A 19,420-nucleotide genomic window follows, 5' to 3' on the forward strand; every position below is an offset into this window, starting at 1 on the left:
GCAATCGGTCGGATTCGGATCGGCTGGACCTCCAACCGCTCTCTAGGCCCCGTCTCCGGCGCTTCATCTCCCGGAGCTCCGCGGAGAACCATGGAGCTCGACGGGATCTGCATCGGGTCAGGGGCCGCAAGGGTACAACTCGGTCAAGAGCCTCAGTGGCTGCCCTTTCCCAAGCTTCCACTAAGGCATCTGCCGAGCTGTGAGTGGGGGAGGCAGGTGGGGACCCCAGCGCTGCCTGGAATCTCGCGGAATCCATTAAGCGTCTGGGGCGGTACCATCTAACTGGTTCCACACACCCACGGCGGGGGGTGGCAAAACGGAAGACCAGCCGCAGGAGATGATGATCGGTCCATGACAGGGGCATAATAAGAAGGAGGACCAACCTTTTTCGTGCACTCAGGAATGGCCCGTAACTTGAACTCTCATCCAATCCCCTTCCCCCCCTCCCCATTACTTATAACAACCTCTTGCTTAGGAAAGAACAAAACAGTGCCTCCAACACCCAATCCTCAGTATATTGGAATAAGCACTCCACAATAGCATAATTAGTGGCATATAAATGCCACAGACAGCATGGTAGGACCAGAGGGCCACATTCGCCCCAATTAGATTCTGCTCCGGATCTAGATCTCCCTTGCCTAGATCCACAACCAGACAGGAAGGTATCTAAATAATCTGATTCACTCGGGATCCTCTGAATCTGACGCTCTACCATCTTCTTCATAACATTCCTCCCCAAAAGAGGAGACTGGGACCAGCTAGAAATAGTCCAATACAGCTGAACCATCAGAATATTACTATGGGAAGGCAACTGGCTTTGATATGTAGGCAGTTGTCAACTTACTATTAGTTGGAACTGGCATCTTGCTGATTGCGCAAAGCAGTCATTCAGTAACATGCCCATGTGACCGTTTCACTCAGTAACCGCAACCCTGGCTCTCCCTGTTGCAGTCATTAAGTGGATGGAGCAAAAGAGCTGTCAAACAAAGGCAGACAGTTCCCTTCTATGCATGGAAGAGAACTTCAGCAGGGTGCAGGGACAGAAGGGAGAGGAACTCCTGGGCTGGGCTGGAGAAAGGAAGCTCGGGTTTTTGTGATCTTTGCAGGGATTGTAGAGATTTGAGGAGTTTTCTTCCCTCCCTGTGCAGAAGAGGACACTTGTGGAGTGCAGGAGCAGAACCTGGGTCTTTGGGATTCCCCACTTTGTTTCTCCAGCCCAGTGTAGGTTAGTCCCTTTCCTCTCCATGCGCACACGGGAATTCCTGCACTGGGCTGGATAAGTAAAGCTTGGATCTTCACGGTCCACTTAAAGTTACTTTAAGATTAATTTCTTAGTTAATATAGAGTCAGCATAACCTTATGGCCAAACAACAGAGGAAAACTGCTCAAAAACATATCCCTTATCTTAACAAAAAATTGAGGGAAATGCCTGTTGTGTTTTTATCTAGTTTCTTCGTATTTTCGATAAACTTTTGACAGACTTATTGTGAGAAATGAATTAGCTTAGTAACCTATTACTGCCCAAACTTTAAATGGACTGTCTGATTCTTTTTCACAATAAAATAACATTTCTCTTTTATTGTGGTTGGAATGCATAGCATCTCTCTCCATCTTGGAACACTAAATTCTGTTTCTTCAGGTCCTTTTTCCCCCCAGTCCCCAAATAGAAAAGAGATCTGCCTGTAGCAGACAGCAGGGTTGCAGCATTAACCTGTGTTTATTTTTTGTATGCTATTTCAGATAGGAAAACATTTTTTAGCTTTTTCCTTTAATTTGTAGATTGTCTTACATAGACAAAAATCCACGTTTAATGAATGATATATTTGCTATCTGATAATGCAGTTACTTTCCTGCAGCACACTAAAGCTGTATGAGGGGGAAACAAAGTTTGAGTGTAAAGATGGGATTATCCTAATTGTAGCCAATGATTACTTATATTTTAGGCTAATTTCCTGCAAAGATCCAGCAGTTTTTCAAGGCTCTATGGTGCTACGCTAAAGCTTTTCCTATAGTGGTAATATTGGGAAGTATGTTTCTCCATGTCACTATTTCTTGTAGTATCTGGAATATTTCCTTTCAATTGTCATTCCAAAAAACACTTAACTTAGCCAACATGTTTATTGCTTCAGATCATGTGATGAGTTTCTTTTATTACTGTTTTGATGCTGTAAGAATGTATCTGTTTCAGTATATATAAAGGCAAATTGTAAAATGCACACCAGTGTCTGTAAAGAAGCAATGAACTAGTACTTCGTAGCTGCAGATGTTCACAGAGTATGTTTACAGTTCATGAAAGTATATAGAAGACCATAATAAATTCTGTTGAGGATGAGGATGAGTCGTGAAGAAATATGATGTAATCCTGTGATCTTGATTTATAGCACTTTCTTGTTAGAAATGGGAAACCATTTTTTTCCTTTGTCTAGATAAATCTAACTTTTTGCATTAAGCTGTCCAACATGTATGTACATGCTCTTTATTCCTTCTGGGAAACAGAATCTGCTGAGTATTGCAGAAAGTATGTTATGTTTCTTAGGTTCACACACCTTTTCTCTTGACATTACTAAACGTATCCTCGCTGCTTAGATTTATCTTGTTTGTTTTTTCCATGTACCTTGACAGAGGAATGATTTTTGCTCAAAACCTGAAAAGATGAAATTTGACAGCTGCTTTGTGTTTATTAAAAAGCAGAATGTAGTTGTTTTCCAGTGACATAGCAAGTGGCTGTTGAGTTGTAGAAGGCAAATGACATTTTTCACAACATTTGAACTGAAATTATGTGTGCAGTATTGGCAAATATTTGTTCCCAATCCTGATTTTTCTGGCATCGAAGCATTGGCAGAGGGGGGATTAATTATTGCTGTGCATATTATTTTTTGTCTTCTGCCATTAAGTAGTGTTATACCAGTCAGATTCCATTTTCTGTTTTTGAGGAAATCTGGAAGTTATCATGATAGCCAGTAGCAATGTTGTTTAGGTGGGAGAACTGGATATAGAAAGGTCAAGCAGCCCTCTTTTACAATTCTCCTGTAAAATTCCTCCTCTTCTCCATAACTTATTAGCAATTCTTCCTCCCTCATACATAAGTTTACATTATGAGGGAGAGATAATGTTACCAATCTTTGCAACATAGTTCTCCATTTACATGAGGTTTTGTAACAAATAGCATAGTTTAAATTATAATTGCTGGTTGTTTGCTTGTAGAGTTTTGTTTGGTTTTTTGTGCCCTCCAGTTATTGTTGACTCCTAGACAAATACCTGCAGTTTTCTTGGCGAGGTTTTTCAGGAAATGGTTTGCCATTGCCCTTTTTCCAGGATTGGGAGAAAGTCACTGACTGAAGGTCACCCAGCTAAGGCAGGACTAGAGCTCATGGTCTCCTGGTTTCTAGCTTGGTACTGTAGCCACTTTCCCAAACTGGGTCTCTGTAATAGCTGTTATGACTCACTAATGTATGCTGAAGTTAAATTGAAGTACAGATATAAATAATAAAAATGACCTTGAATCAAGCTTGACTCCTAATCCTTTCAGATATGTTCATGTAATTTTCTAAGTAACAGTCTGGAAATGGTTTGTCAATGCCGTCTGCTGAATTTTTCTTCTAAAGACTTTCCATTTTAGCTTACAACCTTGGTATTTCCTGATAGTTTCCTATCCAAGTATTAATCAAGCCTGACCTTACTTAAGTACCAAACCCAGAAAAAGTCAACCAAGTGGTACCATTTGCTGAGACATGTAAATAGTAATTCCCATACATAAATGTATTGAGCTATATTTACATGCATATTTATCTAGAAAACAGTAATTATACTAAACATAATGGGGCTTACAAATAACTTTAAAGATTGTATTTTAATATTTGAGGATTTTTACATACAGTTCAGATATCACATTCCACTTCTCTAAACCACATACTATAGGATAAATTTTGTTTCCTGTTTAGCACATCAATTTCATAACCTGTTTTTATTTAACCACCATTGGCTATGGCATTGAATCAGGCAAATTATGATTGTTGTTAACCTTAAACTGTGGATTAGAGTGGTTTTGTGGTCTACTATTTGAAATTGTTACTACCGTAAGTGTAATTTGGTCAGTTAAGATATAAGTATAGTTGGAAGAAACTAAAATACAAGAGAGTACCGGTGTTTGAGAAGAGAGAGGAAAGTGAGAATTTTCAAGTACTTGAAATACTACTTTAGTAAACCTTTCAGAGCTGGCTCCAACCAAATAAATCTTTAGTCATGCTCTGCAAGATAAGCTAACATCAATATCAGTACATTCAAAGAATATGGTTTATTCTAGATTCCTAGTATTCATGACAGGCTAAATTTTCAGTTGTAATGACCATTCTTTCTCCCATAAAGGATTGTTAATCTATAATAAATGAAATCAGATCTGTCTTGAGCTGGTCTTGACTGCTGGTGATTTCATGTACATACAGTATGTATGTAGTTTTTTTCCCCCCCAATAGTATGGAAATGTCTTGCCATTGCCTTCTCCCAGGATTTTTTTTTCAGGATAGCCTACAACACTAAGATTTCCTTCACCCAAGTACCAAATAGACCCGACACTGTTTACCTTCCTAAGTGCAGCCTTTGTAATATAAGTAAAGTCACATGAAAAATAATATAAGTTACAGATAGTGGCGACAAAGCTAGAAGCTAACTTCTAGAGCCTTGGTGGAGCAGTGGGCTAATGCCTCCTTATGTAACACCAGCTGCCTGCAATTAGTGCAGGTTCGCATCCCACCAGGCTCATGGTTGACTCAGCCTTCCATCCTTCCGAGGTAGGTAAAATGAGGACCCAGATTGTTGGGGGCAATAAGCTGACTTTGCCGCTTGGGGGGGGGCGACAGCCCTAATAAGCAGGCATATACATAGAATGAAGGCTATTGCTAAGCACATTGATTTGTGCTTTAGATTGTAAGCCGCCCTGAGTCTTCGGAGAAGGGCGGGATATAAATGGAATTAAAATAAAAAAATAAATAAAAATAACTGGCTGGAATTTGCACTACTTCAGGATTAGGATAGCTCTGTTTCTCTCTGCTTGAATCTACAGCATTCATAATGATCAATGATACTCAGGACAATGTGAAACTACCCCAAAGGATACATGGATATAAATTACCTATCTTAATTTTATGTCATCTTATTTTGAGTATCAGCAAATATCTTTTTCCCAGGTTGTGGTATGTATTATGGTTTGCCATCGGTGTTTTCTTTGTTCGTTGGCCCCAATAAAATTGGGAGAGAGAAGAAAATACTACTTTTTGTTTATTTTATTTAAATATTTCATGTATTTGCAAATTAATTATTAAAATATATTAATTTGTCTACATATAGACTTCAAAATAAGGAAACTTATTTTTGTTCTAGAGAATTGATGGTTGCCTTGGATAACTTTGTTTTTCTAGTAGGGTGAGAGATTAGTTGCTGAATCTTTCATTTCAGATATTCAGTTTGAATCCTGATTGGTCGTTGATATTCATGCCAATGTTTGAACCTTTTCTTTTTGGGACAAGTTCAGTGAGAGTTATTTTGCATGTTCATTACAATAGATTTTCATTATTCCTACTAAAATTCAGCTCACTTGCCACAAACACAACTGCATCTATAGACTTGATGCTTTCAGACTTTAAGAAATCACATGGAGCAAAAACAGTGCTAAAACAAATGTATTACTGGCCTTTGTGGAGTTGGTCCTTCATTGCAATAGATGGAATATCTGAGTTATTGAAAAATATTTTGTTGTATAGCCGAAGTGTAAGGAAATTAAGTACCTACTTCTAAGAGACAGAATTCCTTCAAAACTGAATTGACAGAATAACCTTGAGATACGAATCTGCATTCTGTAGAAAGCAACTGTGCATAAGAGAAATATCTTATTCCATGGGGGCATTTAAACATCAGAATTATAGCAAATAGACATTAATTATTTTCTTCTATAGACTTCCCACCGAGAGGAAGCCTATGGAATAAAAACATTGTTCATATAAAGTAATATTTCTATTACTTTAAACTGTTAATGGTTCAATTAAACCTTGCAATTAATAGAATTCCAGTTAATCCTTGTAAGTAGTTTGTCACACAGAATTATTTTTCTTGTTACTTCAGCTTTACTGTGTTTGTGCTCTGACTGCAATCAAGCCAATGCCACATGCGAAACAGATGGCGCCTGTATGGTCTCAATAACAAATGTGAATGGAATGAAGCATCACACCCGGACATGTATTCCTGAAGTAAAGTTGATTCCTGCTGGAAAACCATTTTTCTGCCTTAGTTCAGAAGCTGTACGCAACACACATTGTTGCTACTTTGACTACTGTAACAAAATTGATCTTATGGTACCCAGTGGTAAGTACAATAGATTGAATATGAGAATGCTTTGTGAATATGAGAATTGCCTTTGTATAGGCAATTAAAGCAAGCCTGATTATGCTGTAGTTATATCAGCCTTAATATATCCTGGTAATTATTTAATTGTTATTTATTTTTTTCAATTTAAGTAGCTTCCCATCTTAAATTCATGACTCTGGACTACTAACAGTGTTAAAAGAATGCATATAAATTTAATTAATTAAGAAGAAAAAATAAAAATAGAAACCATTGTAAAAACAAACCCCATCAATCACAATTCAACATAAGAACTGTATTGGGATTCAGCCCCAATTTCTAACCCCTAGCCTCGGTCACTAAACTAAGTCTTCAAGGGCTTACAAAATAGCTGATAGGGTCCTGAGTCAATTTCATCACTACAGAAATTATATTCCAACAGTAGGTAAATAAAAAGAAAAAGCTCCCTTCCTGGATATTCCCAAATGGCATTCATTATTTTATGTACTTATTTATTAAATTTCTACATCACTCTTCTAAGTGACTTGGGTGGTTTGTAGCATCTTAGATAAAAAGCATAGGAAAGCAGCTGAGTTTTTTTTAAAAAAAAAATCAACAACATAAACTAATTTTAATTTTTTTCCCCATGAGAGTTCATGTGTAATATTCAGAAAAATATTTTAATACTTGAATTCTGTAGAAATTCTGTGGAAATATCTAATATATTCTAATATTAGAATTGGATTTCTGTCAACAAAGATTGAATTTTAAAAAGCTGGAATTGTATTAAATATTTAAGAGATTGTTTTGGAAAGTATATTATTGCATCTGTTTATGGTATCAATTTTGTACCAAATATAATAAAAAATGGTGAAAAACTTAAAAAGTACAGCCATATAAAATAATCAGTTGAACTTCTAATTGTCACTTTCCATCATATTATACAATCTCAGTCAAACAGGTTTTTAAAAGCCCTATTCATTAGCTAGGTTGCAATATTAAATTCTATGAATTAAATTTTGTGGTAATACTATACACTCTGCGTGTAAAAAGTAAGAAATATTGTTGGGGAAGGGTTTGCCTCCCCCTTGTGGCAGTATATTTCATTGCAGCATGCACAAGTGATTTCAGAAAAATAATCTGCATTTAGAATATATGGAAATCTTAACAAAAATTACTGATATACTCTATGCTGAATAAAACATTTGGCATAAGATTATTCCTTAACCAATTAGGGAAGATAAAATAGAAAATTGAAAGCAATGCTTAATACTATTTAAATAATCTTTGGAAGTATAATGAAGTCTTTTGTCTTCCATATTGTACACTTAAGCTGATGTAAGCTTAAGTCTGTTTCCATAAGCTATGTTATCAAAAAGTCTCCACTGACAAATAAGTTCCTGCTAGAGGTACTCAATCTTGGGGAGGTATTGCTTTTATTATATGTGGGTATATCTTCATATATATTAAATAAAAGAAAGCATTTCAGTGATGAAATAATAGGAATAATAGGAACATAGGACTATGAAAGAAGAAAGGTCTATTTTCTTATTTTGTCTAAAATCATTGGCCACACTACCACCCGCCACATTTGTGAGTTCATTGAAGCCTGGCACTCCACAAACAATTCCATCAACAGACACATTGACCTACAACCAGCTTACAAACCATTCAGAGTCCAAATCAACCACACAGCCAACCAGAGACGGCACCGATCCTCAACCAACCCACGCAAGCTCCCTCCCCACCCCACCAGCAGTTCACTTTCCAATGACCCTGACCTGAAGTAATCTCCCCATCACAAGATCCATCACAAGCCTCTCACTGATGACTTACACCTGACCCATCACACGACCCTTATTTGACACACCCACACCTGAAACCCTTATAAACAGAAGAGCACTGACATGGTAATTACTAGCCTGGTAATGCAACATTTGGAAACCAACCCACAAGGTCAGAGAATGAACATTCACCCTCATCCTATACCCGAGCTACAGATATTTGCCACTATTGCAAAACAATGTTCTGTTTATTGGCAATGTGAGGAAAAGATAGGGAGAAACCTTTAAACTACTAAAAACATTACTTCAGCTTATTTGGTCTTTGCTATTTGCAGTTACTTATTTATATGTAATGCTAAACAGAAATTTAATGTCACGAACATGAATCCTGATTTCCTGTTTTTGGTGCAGCAACAATGGGGAATAACAGAAATATCTACTTCCACTTTTTTATGGTTTTGGTATAATTACAAGCTTCCATTTTTAATCAGTAAAAATAAATGTTTCTGATTTCATTGTAGCTGAAGTACGTGCATCCCTGAGACTCCAAGCCAGGGGTGTCAAACTCAATTTCATTGAGGGCCGCATCAGCATTGCAGTTGCCCTCAGGGGGCCGGGTGGGTATGGCCAGGGTGGGCGTGGCCAACTGGGTGAGCGTGGCTAGTGTGTGTATGGCCTACTGGGTGGGCGTGGCCAGCTTTACATCGTTCGCATCAAGGGTGCCTATGGGGGCCTGGGCAGGAGTGGGACAGATCTGAGGGTCTCTGGCAGAAGGAGGGTCTCTGGGCCAGGGCCAAGGCAGTGGGGGCCGTTCCCTCACTGTTTCCAGGATGGCTTCGCGGGCCACATGAAACCACTTCGCGGGCCAAATCCGGCCCCCGGGCCTTGTGTTTGACATGTCTGCTCCAAGCCATATCAATTCCTTTAAATGTTTATCCTTACTTTTCAATTGTATGCCTTCAAATCTATTGATTGTAGTCTCTTATTATTTTTTTTAAAAATCCTTAGATTTATACTAGGCTTGAATTTGAAGCTTTTCTTGTCTTCCCTCTCCAGGACATTGGAAGGATAATGAAACTTCTTCAATCTGGGGACCTGTGGAGCTGGTGGCTGTCATTGCAGGGCCAGTCTTTCTTGTGTTCATCATTATGATTATACTAGTTTTTGTCTTCCATCACCATCCACGTGTGTACCACAATCGTCAGCGGCTGGACATGGAGGATCCATCTTGTGAGATGTGTCTATCCAAGGACAAGACTCTGCAAGATCTAGTCTATGATTTGTCTACTTCTGGCTCTGGTTCAGGTATAGTGTGTCTTTTATGTAAAGATTTTTAGTTTTATTATAAACTTCAATATGTAAATGTACTCTGTACTGTTAACCTAAGAATACCCATGCCTCCTAGAGTTTTTTGCACAACTTCCACCTAAATGGCTACCCAGTTTGTTTGTTTGTTTGTTTGTTTGTTTGTTTGTTTATTTATTTATTTATTTATTTATTTATACTGGAGGTTGCTTCAGAGTGTTTGCCACAAACTGTAGCTGCAAAGTATTAAAAGCTAAAATTATACACTTCAAAATAAATTAACTCATTGTCGCCAAAACATGCAGTTAATACTTCCTTTAAATAAGTCATACAGAGCTATAGGTAACTGTATTTGAAATCAAGGAGATACAGTGTTTTATTAGTACTGATTCTACTAAAGTTAGTAATAAAATGCTAACAAACAAAGTGAAATATTAATAATAACTTACTTTTTTTACAAAATTTAAGTTTCAATGAATGAAAATACAAAAGAAAGAGTTAAGGAAAACAATACAATGGTAAAAATATAAAAAACAGAACAGAATAGCTTCTGGCTTTCTTTGATATAGCTACAAATATAAAGTAGGGTAACCTTTAAACCATAATACACAGTATTTCCATAATTATAAATGGTTACAATCATCAAATCCCAAAATTAAAATTTTGTTTCAGTTTCAAGCAAAAAAGTCCTAAAGTGGTTTCCACAGAGAAACAAAGCTAGGTAAACAACTCTCTTTGATCAAAGCAGTCAATTTCACCATTTCCTTCAATTCCATTAACTTCACTGTCTATTCTGTTTTAAGAATTTGTAAACCCTTCCACTTCTGAGCATGCATCATTCTCGCGGTTATCTTCTATTAAAAAAAAGTTTTGTTTTCCTTCAGTTTGTCCATCAAACCTAAAAAGAAAATTTCTTAGTTGTACATTTATTTTAAGAATTCTTTGAATTAAAGTACATATCTGATCTCTTAGCTTCCTAATAAGTCTATCAAAAATGATAAAAAGTACCTTCACACTGGTTGCATTTCCAAAATATATTTACATACCTTTGACAATTTATCTAGTATTAAATATCAACAATACATTATCTTGTAGAAATTCTTTTTCAGATTATAATTCAATGTAATTTCTTTCCACCCACCCACCCACACACACACACACACACACACACACACACACAATGTTTTATCAATGGGAATAAAATACAAAACAGAAAAAACAACTATCCAAAAGTAACAACAATAACAAAAACAAAATGTGTACAAAAAAAGGGGGAAAAAGACCCAAACATCCAACATTAAGCATAAAAAAAATCCGCCCTGGCTGGATTTTATTTTTCTTTTTAGCATCCAATTCAATGTAATTTCAATCCTTGACTCAACATATTTTCCCACTGATCAAACATTATATTGTTTCCAAACTTTTATTAGGTTTATACATCTTAGCAATAGCACATTCATCATTAATACATAAATTAGTTCAAAGTCAGTTTCCTCATTTGCAAAATCATAATTCTTATCCAGTTTAAACTTTTCTATCAACTGAGCATAAGCACTGACAGGTATGACCTTTCTTTATGAATTCTACTTTTGAATTTAATTTAGATTGTCCAAAAAAAGTCAGTAAATGGGTATAAATCAACCAGTTTCGTGTAACTGTTATTTCTGTTTTGAAAAAAGCTTTTTGAGAAACAACAATAGAGGAATTTTAGAGGAGTCATTCTTGGTTTATACCTATTCCAAACCCTCAATTTTGCATGCCTGATAAAGTGATGGGAGGTGCAGTGGCCAAGCCTGAGACCTAAGTACGTGTGATGGAATTATTTGCCCCAGCTCCTGCCCACCTAGCCGTTCAAAAGCATATAGACACAAGTAGATAAATAGGTACCAACTTGGTGGGAAGGTAACCGTGTTCTGTGTGCCTCGGCCTATAATCATGGCAGCCCCATGACACAGAAGCGTCTTCAGATAATGCTGGCTCTTCAGCTGTGATTTGGAGATGAACACCACCGCCTAGAATCAGGCAGCGGAAATCTTTTACCATTTTAATAAAGTGATTATTAAAATATATGTTAGCCCCAAGTTCATGATACCATAAAAAGCTGTTCCACCTAAATCTCAAATCAAGTATTCCTGTTCCAATAACCTGTTTCGTAAAGTCACCCAATCATTCATGCATACCAACGGTAAGCAGAGAAATGCAGTTTTAGGTCAGGTAATCCTAACCCACCTCTTTAGCATCTTGCAACAGTTTATATTCTTGGCTTTTTGGAAATATAGTTTTGCTGCAGTATAAATAGTACAGTTTATGACAACACTGATATGTTAATATGTTAATATCAGTATTGTCTGAAACAAATAACATCCTGGGTAAAAAATCCATCTTAATTACAGAAATTATACCCAACAAGAACAGCTGTATTTGTCCCACCTCATTTTTAATGTCATTCCACACTTTCGTGTAGTTATTCTGAAACAGCATGCAATTCATATTAATCAATGTAATCCCTAAATTTGTAAAATTTGTCTTAATTTTAGAACCAGTCTTTTTATCTTGATCTTGTACACTCATATTTTTAACCAACATCTTAGTTTTTTGTTTATTTACTACTGCCTTTCTTATACTCTTACCATTGTTTTCTGGAATAGATCTAAGTCTTAAAAAACATTTTCTCTACATTCCAGTAATGCAATGTTATCCAGTCTTCTATCCAGCTAAGCATCTCTAGATCCCATTCTATTTTCCAGAAAGTCCATTTTGTCATTCACTTGTTTAACTTCACTGGTAATCTTAATCAACTTATTTGTCCAGTTGTTTTTCCAGCATGTCAAATGTAGCTCCTATAGATTGTGTCACTTTTATTGTAAATTCTTCAAAAATAGTCCTAAAGAATACCACCTTTTCAGATCCAAATGCTGTGATTTTTTGAGTCAGTCAATGATAAACCGATTACCTAAGCCATGGTGGCGCAGGGAGTGGAATGGAATGGAATGGAATGGAATGGAATGTGCAGCCATGCTGGTTTCTTTTGAGAGCTGTTATTTTTCTTCTTCATTGGTATTGTGCTAGACTGGGCTTTTATAATCTCACTTTTCAAAATTTTCCAAGCTTCTTGAGTTATTTTCCCCTTGAGGATTCTCATCCATGGAATCCTTCCTGAGAGATGAAATTAGCTCTCTTAAAGTCCAAGACTCTAGTTTGACTGTGTTCTATTGCTTGTGCTTGCATAATGTTGAATTCCAATATTGCATGGTCACTCTCCCCCACCCCCCAGGTTCCTATTAGTTCAACACCTTATTTCATCTCTGTTAGTGAGAATTAAGTCCAATGTGGCTGATTCCCCAGTTTCCTTCTCTACTTTTTGGGAGACAAAGTTGTCTGCTAGGTTTGTCAGGAACTAGTTTTATTTTCCACTTGGTGCAGAGTTTGTCTCCCAATTGATGTCAGGGTAATTAAAGTCCCCCATTACTATTGTTATGTGCTTCCTACATACCTTAGTTAACTGACTAGCAAAAACTTCATCTATTTCCTCTGTTTGGTTGGGTGGCCTATACCATGTTTCGCTGAAAATAAGACCTGGTCTTATAATTTTTTTGCCTCCAAAAGAGGCACCACATCTTATTTTCGGGGTATGCCTTAAGACCGCCACAGCCAGGCCTCCCATGCCCCAACACCTGTTGTGCCACTGCCCGAGTTCTTCTGTGGCCACTTGCTGCTGCATGCCATGTGGTGCATTGTGTCACTGTCGCCGTGAGCAGCAGGAGACCATGTGGATCGTTGCGCCAATCATGCCAGTCCGCCACAAGTAGCAGGAGGCCCCAATGACTTGTCATGCCCACTGCGCCGCTACTGCCACTCATGGCCTGCCACGAGCTATGGCATCAGCGTGCTGAGGCACGTGGCTCCTGCGAGCGGTGGAATGGTGCAATCAGCACAAAAGCCATATGGCCTCTTGCGAGCGGTGGCAGCGGATGCACCACATGATGTGCAGCCACAGAAGAACTCAGGCAGCAGCACAACAGAGGTCAGGGTGTGGGTGGCCTGACTGCAGCTGTCCTAAGGTAAGCGGGTGCAGGGCGCGTGGGGCAGCTCCATCCCCCCCACCTAGATTGATCTTACGCGTGCACCTTGTCCCAAAACTAGGACTTATTTTGAGGATAGGGCTTATATTAGGCGCATGCGTAAATTTCAAGCTAGGGCTTATTTTCGGGACAGGGCTTATTTTGGGGAAAACACAATAGTATGCACCTATGGCGATGTTATTTTTCCCCCTTTTATATTGACCCAAATGCATTCAAGACATCTTTCATCATTTCTGTAGAGATGTAATTATTTCATATATATAGTGCAACTCCACTTCCTCTTATTTGGTCTGTTTCTTTTAAATAATTTAAATCCATCTAGCTGCATGTTCCATTTGTGGGTTTCATCCCACCAAGTTACCATAATGGCAACAATATCACATCTGCCTTCATTTACTTGAATTTCTAATTCACCCTGTTTATTGTTCATACTCTGTGTGTTGGTGTATAGGCATTTGAGTCCTCTTTGACTGACCCTGTGTTTACTTTCTACATAACCTATCTGGTGCCTGAGTTCCCCTACTTCCTTACCACCTGTTTGATTAGTCTTGGTATGGCACTCACTATTATAAGCTTGATTTTACTTGACAGCAAGATTGATATTCTTACCCGCACAAACATCTATGTTACATGCACTTATAACCCTATTAGTTTTAGATTGCTGGCGACAGTAATGTTCTATATGTCCCCATTGTTTAGTTTAAATGTTTCTCCAGAAAGTCTGTGAATTTAATGCCAAGTAGTCCCTTTCTTTGACGGATGCAGACCTTCTCTTTTGTACAGTTTTTCATTGGACCAGCTGCAGACATCATGACTAATATAATCAAAGCCTTCTCCTTTACATCACTCATTTAGCCACACATTGAACTCCGCTATATGCTGGCATTTTCCTTTTTGTTCCTTATATACTGATAAAATCTTTGAAAAAGCAAGCCTACAGCCTATCCTACCAAGTTCCTGCCCCAAGCTCTGAAAATCATTCTGCACAGAGAGTACATCTTTTTGGAACAGATCATTCATGCCAAGATGTACAATAGCATCAATATCACAGTCTTTATTGGCATTCTTGAATACCTTAAAAATATGCCTCTACTGGCAGTAGCACCTGGCAGATGCCTGACCTCTTTCAAAACCTCCATATCATTTCCTAAATTTATATCCCTTATAATTGAATCACCAACCAGAAGGTGGCTTCTCTGCTTGGATGCCTTGCTCTTCTTGCATGACTGGTGTGTAATATCTGATTCACTCTTTCCCCTATCCAAAACAAGTTCTTCATCTTGGACCATGATCCCCTGCTTATTTGAATTGTCATCATCACTTGCCTCCTTAGTGTGTCCCTATTAAGGTCAGCAAGGGCACTATTTGTTATGCAGGTTCACAACAAAAGCTTTGTGTTTATGGTTCACAACTTTCACCCTGCCAGATCCCACAGTTGTCCATACTGCCCTTCTCTTGCAGGATCATTGTGGTAGAGGGGGCTGATAGCATGGCAGCTCAATAGAGCAGAATGGCTGAGTTGGACACCTAATTTCTGCTTGAAGAGCACAGACTAGAGACTCCAGACTCCAGTGGTTAGAATGCACTATTGCAGGCTAATTCTGTTCAATTTTCACCGACTCAGGGTTGACTCAGCCTTCCATCCTTCCAAGGTCGATAAAATGAGGACCCAGATTGTTGGGGGCAATATGCTGACTCTGTAAATCTCTTAGAGAGGGGTGTAAAGCACTGTGAAGCGGTATGTAAGTCTTATAAATCCACTTGCAATCTAGTTAATACCCCCATCTAGTTAATACCACCATCTAGTGTGTGTGAAAAATAAATTGCAGCTGGGAACACTACCAGAAATATAAAGGAAAAGATAATAGCGTCTCAGATTGTTTATAAGTCCACTCCAATCAGCACAAGATTAAATAGAAAAATGAAGTATTCTCATGAGAGCTCACCACAAATTGTCCAAGTTCCAATTTCACAGGAATAGATTCACCAAAAAGGTAATTTTTAATCAATTTTTTAAAATTCCCATGTTTCTTTAAAAGAAAGGCAACCAGTAGTACAAATGTTCAGAGTCCAGTATCCTGGTCCAGTTTTTAAATTATAGTCAGAGAAAAACTGAGAAGCTTCGAAACAAAATACTTTTGCAATTAGATGGTGAGTTGAGTAAAGAAATAAGGTTTACTTCAAGTTTGATAACAAGATCTCAATGAATCTGTTCCATAAAAGAGCTGCAGAAATTAGAAACTTATCAATCCGACTGCAACTAAATGAAAGAGAAATGATTCGTGGATTCCGTGAATACATTCTCGAAAAGACACATCCAGAAAAACTGTTGCATTTGATACGGACTCTGAATACCATTCCTATTTCTTCAAGTGAATGTGAACGTGGGTTTTCACAGATGAATCTAATTGCCACCCCAACAAGAGCTTCGTTAAAGACTAAGACAATTTCAGCACTTTTGTTCATCAAACTTGTTGGACCACCTCTGAAACTTTTCGATCCTTCAAAGTACGTTGATCTGTGGTTACTCAGAGGACGACATTCGGCCATAGATACTAAGAGCAAGGAAAGGAGTCAAGAAGATTTGCCAGATGAGAATTGGACAAAAGTTTGGAATTTTCTATGAACATTTGCCTTAAATACAATAAATGTATGTTAAGGATTGAATATATAATTGTTTAATTATATAAATATATAAATAAAATTATATAAATAAAAGATTAACAAGATGAGAGTTCCGGCACTTTTTTTTTTTTTTTTTTAGAAAAAAAGCCCTGATATCTGGTATAATTATATCAGATGTGTGTGTACTTGAAGGGGGATAAAATCAGGGTGAGCTTACTGTTCTTGTCATTGACTTCTGCTTTGTCTCTGTTTTCATCCTTCATTCTCTGCTTTCAGGCTTGCCGCTGTTTGTCCAGCGTACTGTGGCTCGAACAATTGTCCTCCAGGAAATCATTGGCAAAGGTCGCTTTGGGGAAGTGTGGCGTGGCCGATGGCGTGGTGGTGATGTAGCTGTGAAAATTTTCTCATCACGGGAAGAGCGATCGTGGTTTAGAGAAGCTGAAATCTATCAAACAGTCATGTTGCGCCATGAGAACATTCTAGGATTTATTGCTGCAGACAACAAAGGTATTTTGTTGCTTTGATGTTCCGGTAAACAAATGCTTCATTTGCTTTTGAAGCCTAATAATGATGTATGATAGGTTCATACTTTCCGCTAAAATCTAATTTTCCTTTTTTTAATGTGTGATTTAGCATGTACTACAAAAGAGGTCACCTTGAAATTAAGACATCCCCTTAGCATGATCTGTGAATATGCTCTGAGGTCTGTGGGCTTCTTTGCTTATTCCAGGTTTGCCTTACCTTACCAATCTGCAGAGTATGTCAAAACAGCTTTAAAAAGTGGGGGGGGGGAGGCAGTGGTTATCTTTGCTTGTTCATAGGCTTAACTCTGAACTGTTTACAGCAGTGTTTGAAACCACAACTACATGTGATTTTGAATTCAGTTATTGTGTATTAGTAATATAGCAATAGCTATTATATGTTGATTTGAATTAAAGCCCAATTTATTAGCTGCACGATAATTTAGCAATAGTGATAATATGTATGTATGTGTTAGCTGTACTGATATAATATCCTAAAATGTTACAGAACATTTTATATGCTAGGAAGCTAGAAATAGTAGCATAGATTTTTGGCAGTGAATTTGGGGGAGAGGAGCTTAGATAGAAATTTTAAAAAATACTTTTACTTAAGAGCTGGGGTTGTAAACATTGCAGAAAAAAGGAACAATGTCAGTTCGGCTTTGAGAGCAAGATGGAATACATATTGAAAAGAGGAAGAGGTGGCTGAGAGAACTTGAAACACTGGATTTTTTTGTCAAAAATCCAAGGTGGTAATGAATTGGGAGTTCTACCTTATGTTAAGGTTTGCATAGAGTTAGGGTTAGGTGACCATGAACTCAGAGATGAAAACGGACATCACCAACAAATTCAGAGTGCTTGGGTATGGTTAGGAGGGCACTGACTTTTCTAGGCTGCCCTATATATGTTTCCTAGTAAAATACATGGGAAAATCCTATTGGAGGAAAATTCCACTTAGGGTTAGGGTTAGGTGACCATGAACTCAGAGAGCAAAATGGATATTGCCAAGAAATTCGGAGTGCTTGGGTATGGTTAGGAGGGCACTGACTTTTCTAGGCTGCCCTATCTGTTTCCTGGTAAAATACATGGGAAAATCCTATTGGAGGAAAATTCCACTTAGGGTTAGGATTAGGTGACCATGAAGTCAGAGAGCAAAATGGACATTGCCAAGAAATTCAGAGTGCTTGGGTATGGTTAGGAAGACACTTTTCTAGCCTGCCCTACCTATGTTTCCTAGTAAAATACATGGGAAAATCCCATGGGAGGAAAATTTCACTTTTTTTTATAATCCCATTTATATCCCGCCCTTCTCCGAAGACTCAGGGCGGCTTACAATCTAAAGCACAAATCAATGTGCTTAGCAATATTCCACTTAGGGTTAGGTAACCATGAACTCATACAGGAGAACAGCCAGGACATTTTTTGTCATTACAATAGACTGAGACAATATTGTATAATTAAAAAGTTATCTCTTGTGAATTTCATTAAAAGTGTAGGGATTACTTTTATTATCCTAACCTAAAATATTCTAGAATGTTAGCCCTTAGGTATTTAAACATTGGTTTGAGCTAAACATCTATCACACAGGAGGAAAGATATCAATTTGCACCTACATCCCTCTTACATAGAGACTTGGTTGTTGTTGTTAGTTGCGAAGTTGTGTCCAACCCATCACGACCCCATGGACAACATTCCTCCAGGCCTTCCTGTCCTCTACCATCTTCTGGAGTCCATTTAGGCTGACGCCTACTGCTTCAGTGACTCCATCCAGCCACCTCATTCTCTGTCGTCCCCTTCTTCTCTTGCCCTCAACATTTCCCAGCATTAGGCTCTTCTCCAGTGAGTCCTTCCTTCTCATTAGGTGGCCAAAGTATTTGAGTTTCAACTTCAGGATCTGACCTTCTAAAGGGCAGTCAGGGTTGATCTCCTCTAGGACTGACCTGTTTGATCGCCTTGCAGTCCAAGGGACTCGCAGGAGTCTTCTCCAGCACCATAGTTCAAAGGCCTCAATTCTTTGGCGCTCAGCCTTTTTTATGGTCCAACTTTCACAGCCATACATTGCAACTGGGAAGACCATAGCCTTGACTACTGTATACGCACTTTTGTTGGCAGGGTGGTGTTTCTGCTTTTTAGTGTGCTGTCTAGATTTGCCATGGCTTTTCTCCCCAGGAGCAAGCATCTTTTAATTTCTTGGCTGCAGTCCCTGTCTGCGGTGATCTTGGAGCCCAGGAAAATAAAATCTGTCACTACCTCCATTTCTTCCCCATCTATTTGCCAAGAATTGAGAGGCCCTGATGCCATGAACTTGGTTTTCTTAATGTTTAGTTTCAACCCAACTTTTGCACTCTCCTTCTTCACCCGCAACAAGAGGCTCTTTAGTTCCTCTTCACTTTCTGCCATTAGAGTGGTATCATCTGCATATCTTAGGTTGTTGATATTTCTCCCGGAAATCTTAATTCCAACTTTTGATTCATCTAGCCCTGCCTTCCTCATGATGTGCTCTGCATATAAGTTAAACAGGCAGGGTGACAATATACAGCCTTGCCGGACTCCTTTCCCAATTTTGATCCAATCAGTGGTTCTATGTCCAGTTCTCACTGTTGCTTCTTGACCCACATATAGGTTTCTCAAGAGACAAATAAGATGGTCTGGTATTCCCATTTAAGAACTTGCCACAGTTTGTTGTGATCCACACAATCAAAGGCTTTAGCATAGTCAATGAAGCAGAAGTAGATGTTTTTCTGGAACTCCCTAGCTTTCTCCATGATCC

At 38.2% G+C, this 19,420-nt stretch overlaps 1 protein-coding gene across 1 annotated transcript in view; it reads left to right on the plus strand.

The window, feature by feature from the left end:
• Positions 1-19,420, plus strand: part of ACVR1B (activin A receptor type 1B) — a 48,321-nt gene that overhangs the window by 13,670 nt on the left and 15,231 nt on the right. Inside the window, exons 2-4 of the mRNA XM_081321974.1 lie at positions 6,115-6,354; positions 9,174-9,422; positions 16,406-16,636. Of these exons, the coding sequence (XP_081178100.1) occupies positions 6,115-6,354; positions 9,174-9,422; positions 16,406-16,636 (720 nt within the window). The remainder of the gene's footprint in view (positions 1-6,114; positions 6,355-9,173; positions 9,423-16,405; positions 16,637-19,420) is intronic.

Source organism: Vipera berus (assembly GCF_964194415.1).
Source record: "Vipera berus genome assembly, chromosome: 2".
Lineage (NCBI taxonomy): Eukaryota > Metazoa > Chordata > Lepidosauria > Squamata > Viperidae > Vipera > Vipera berus.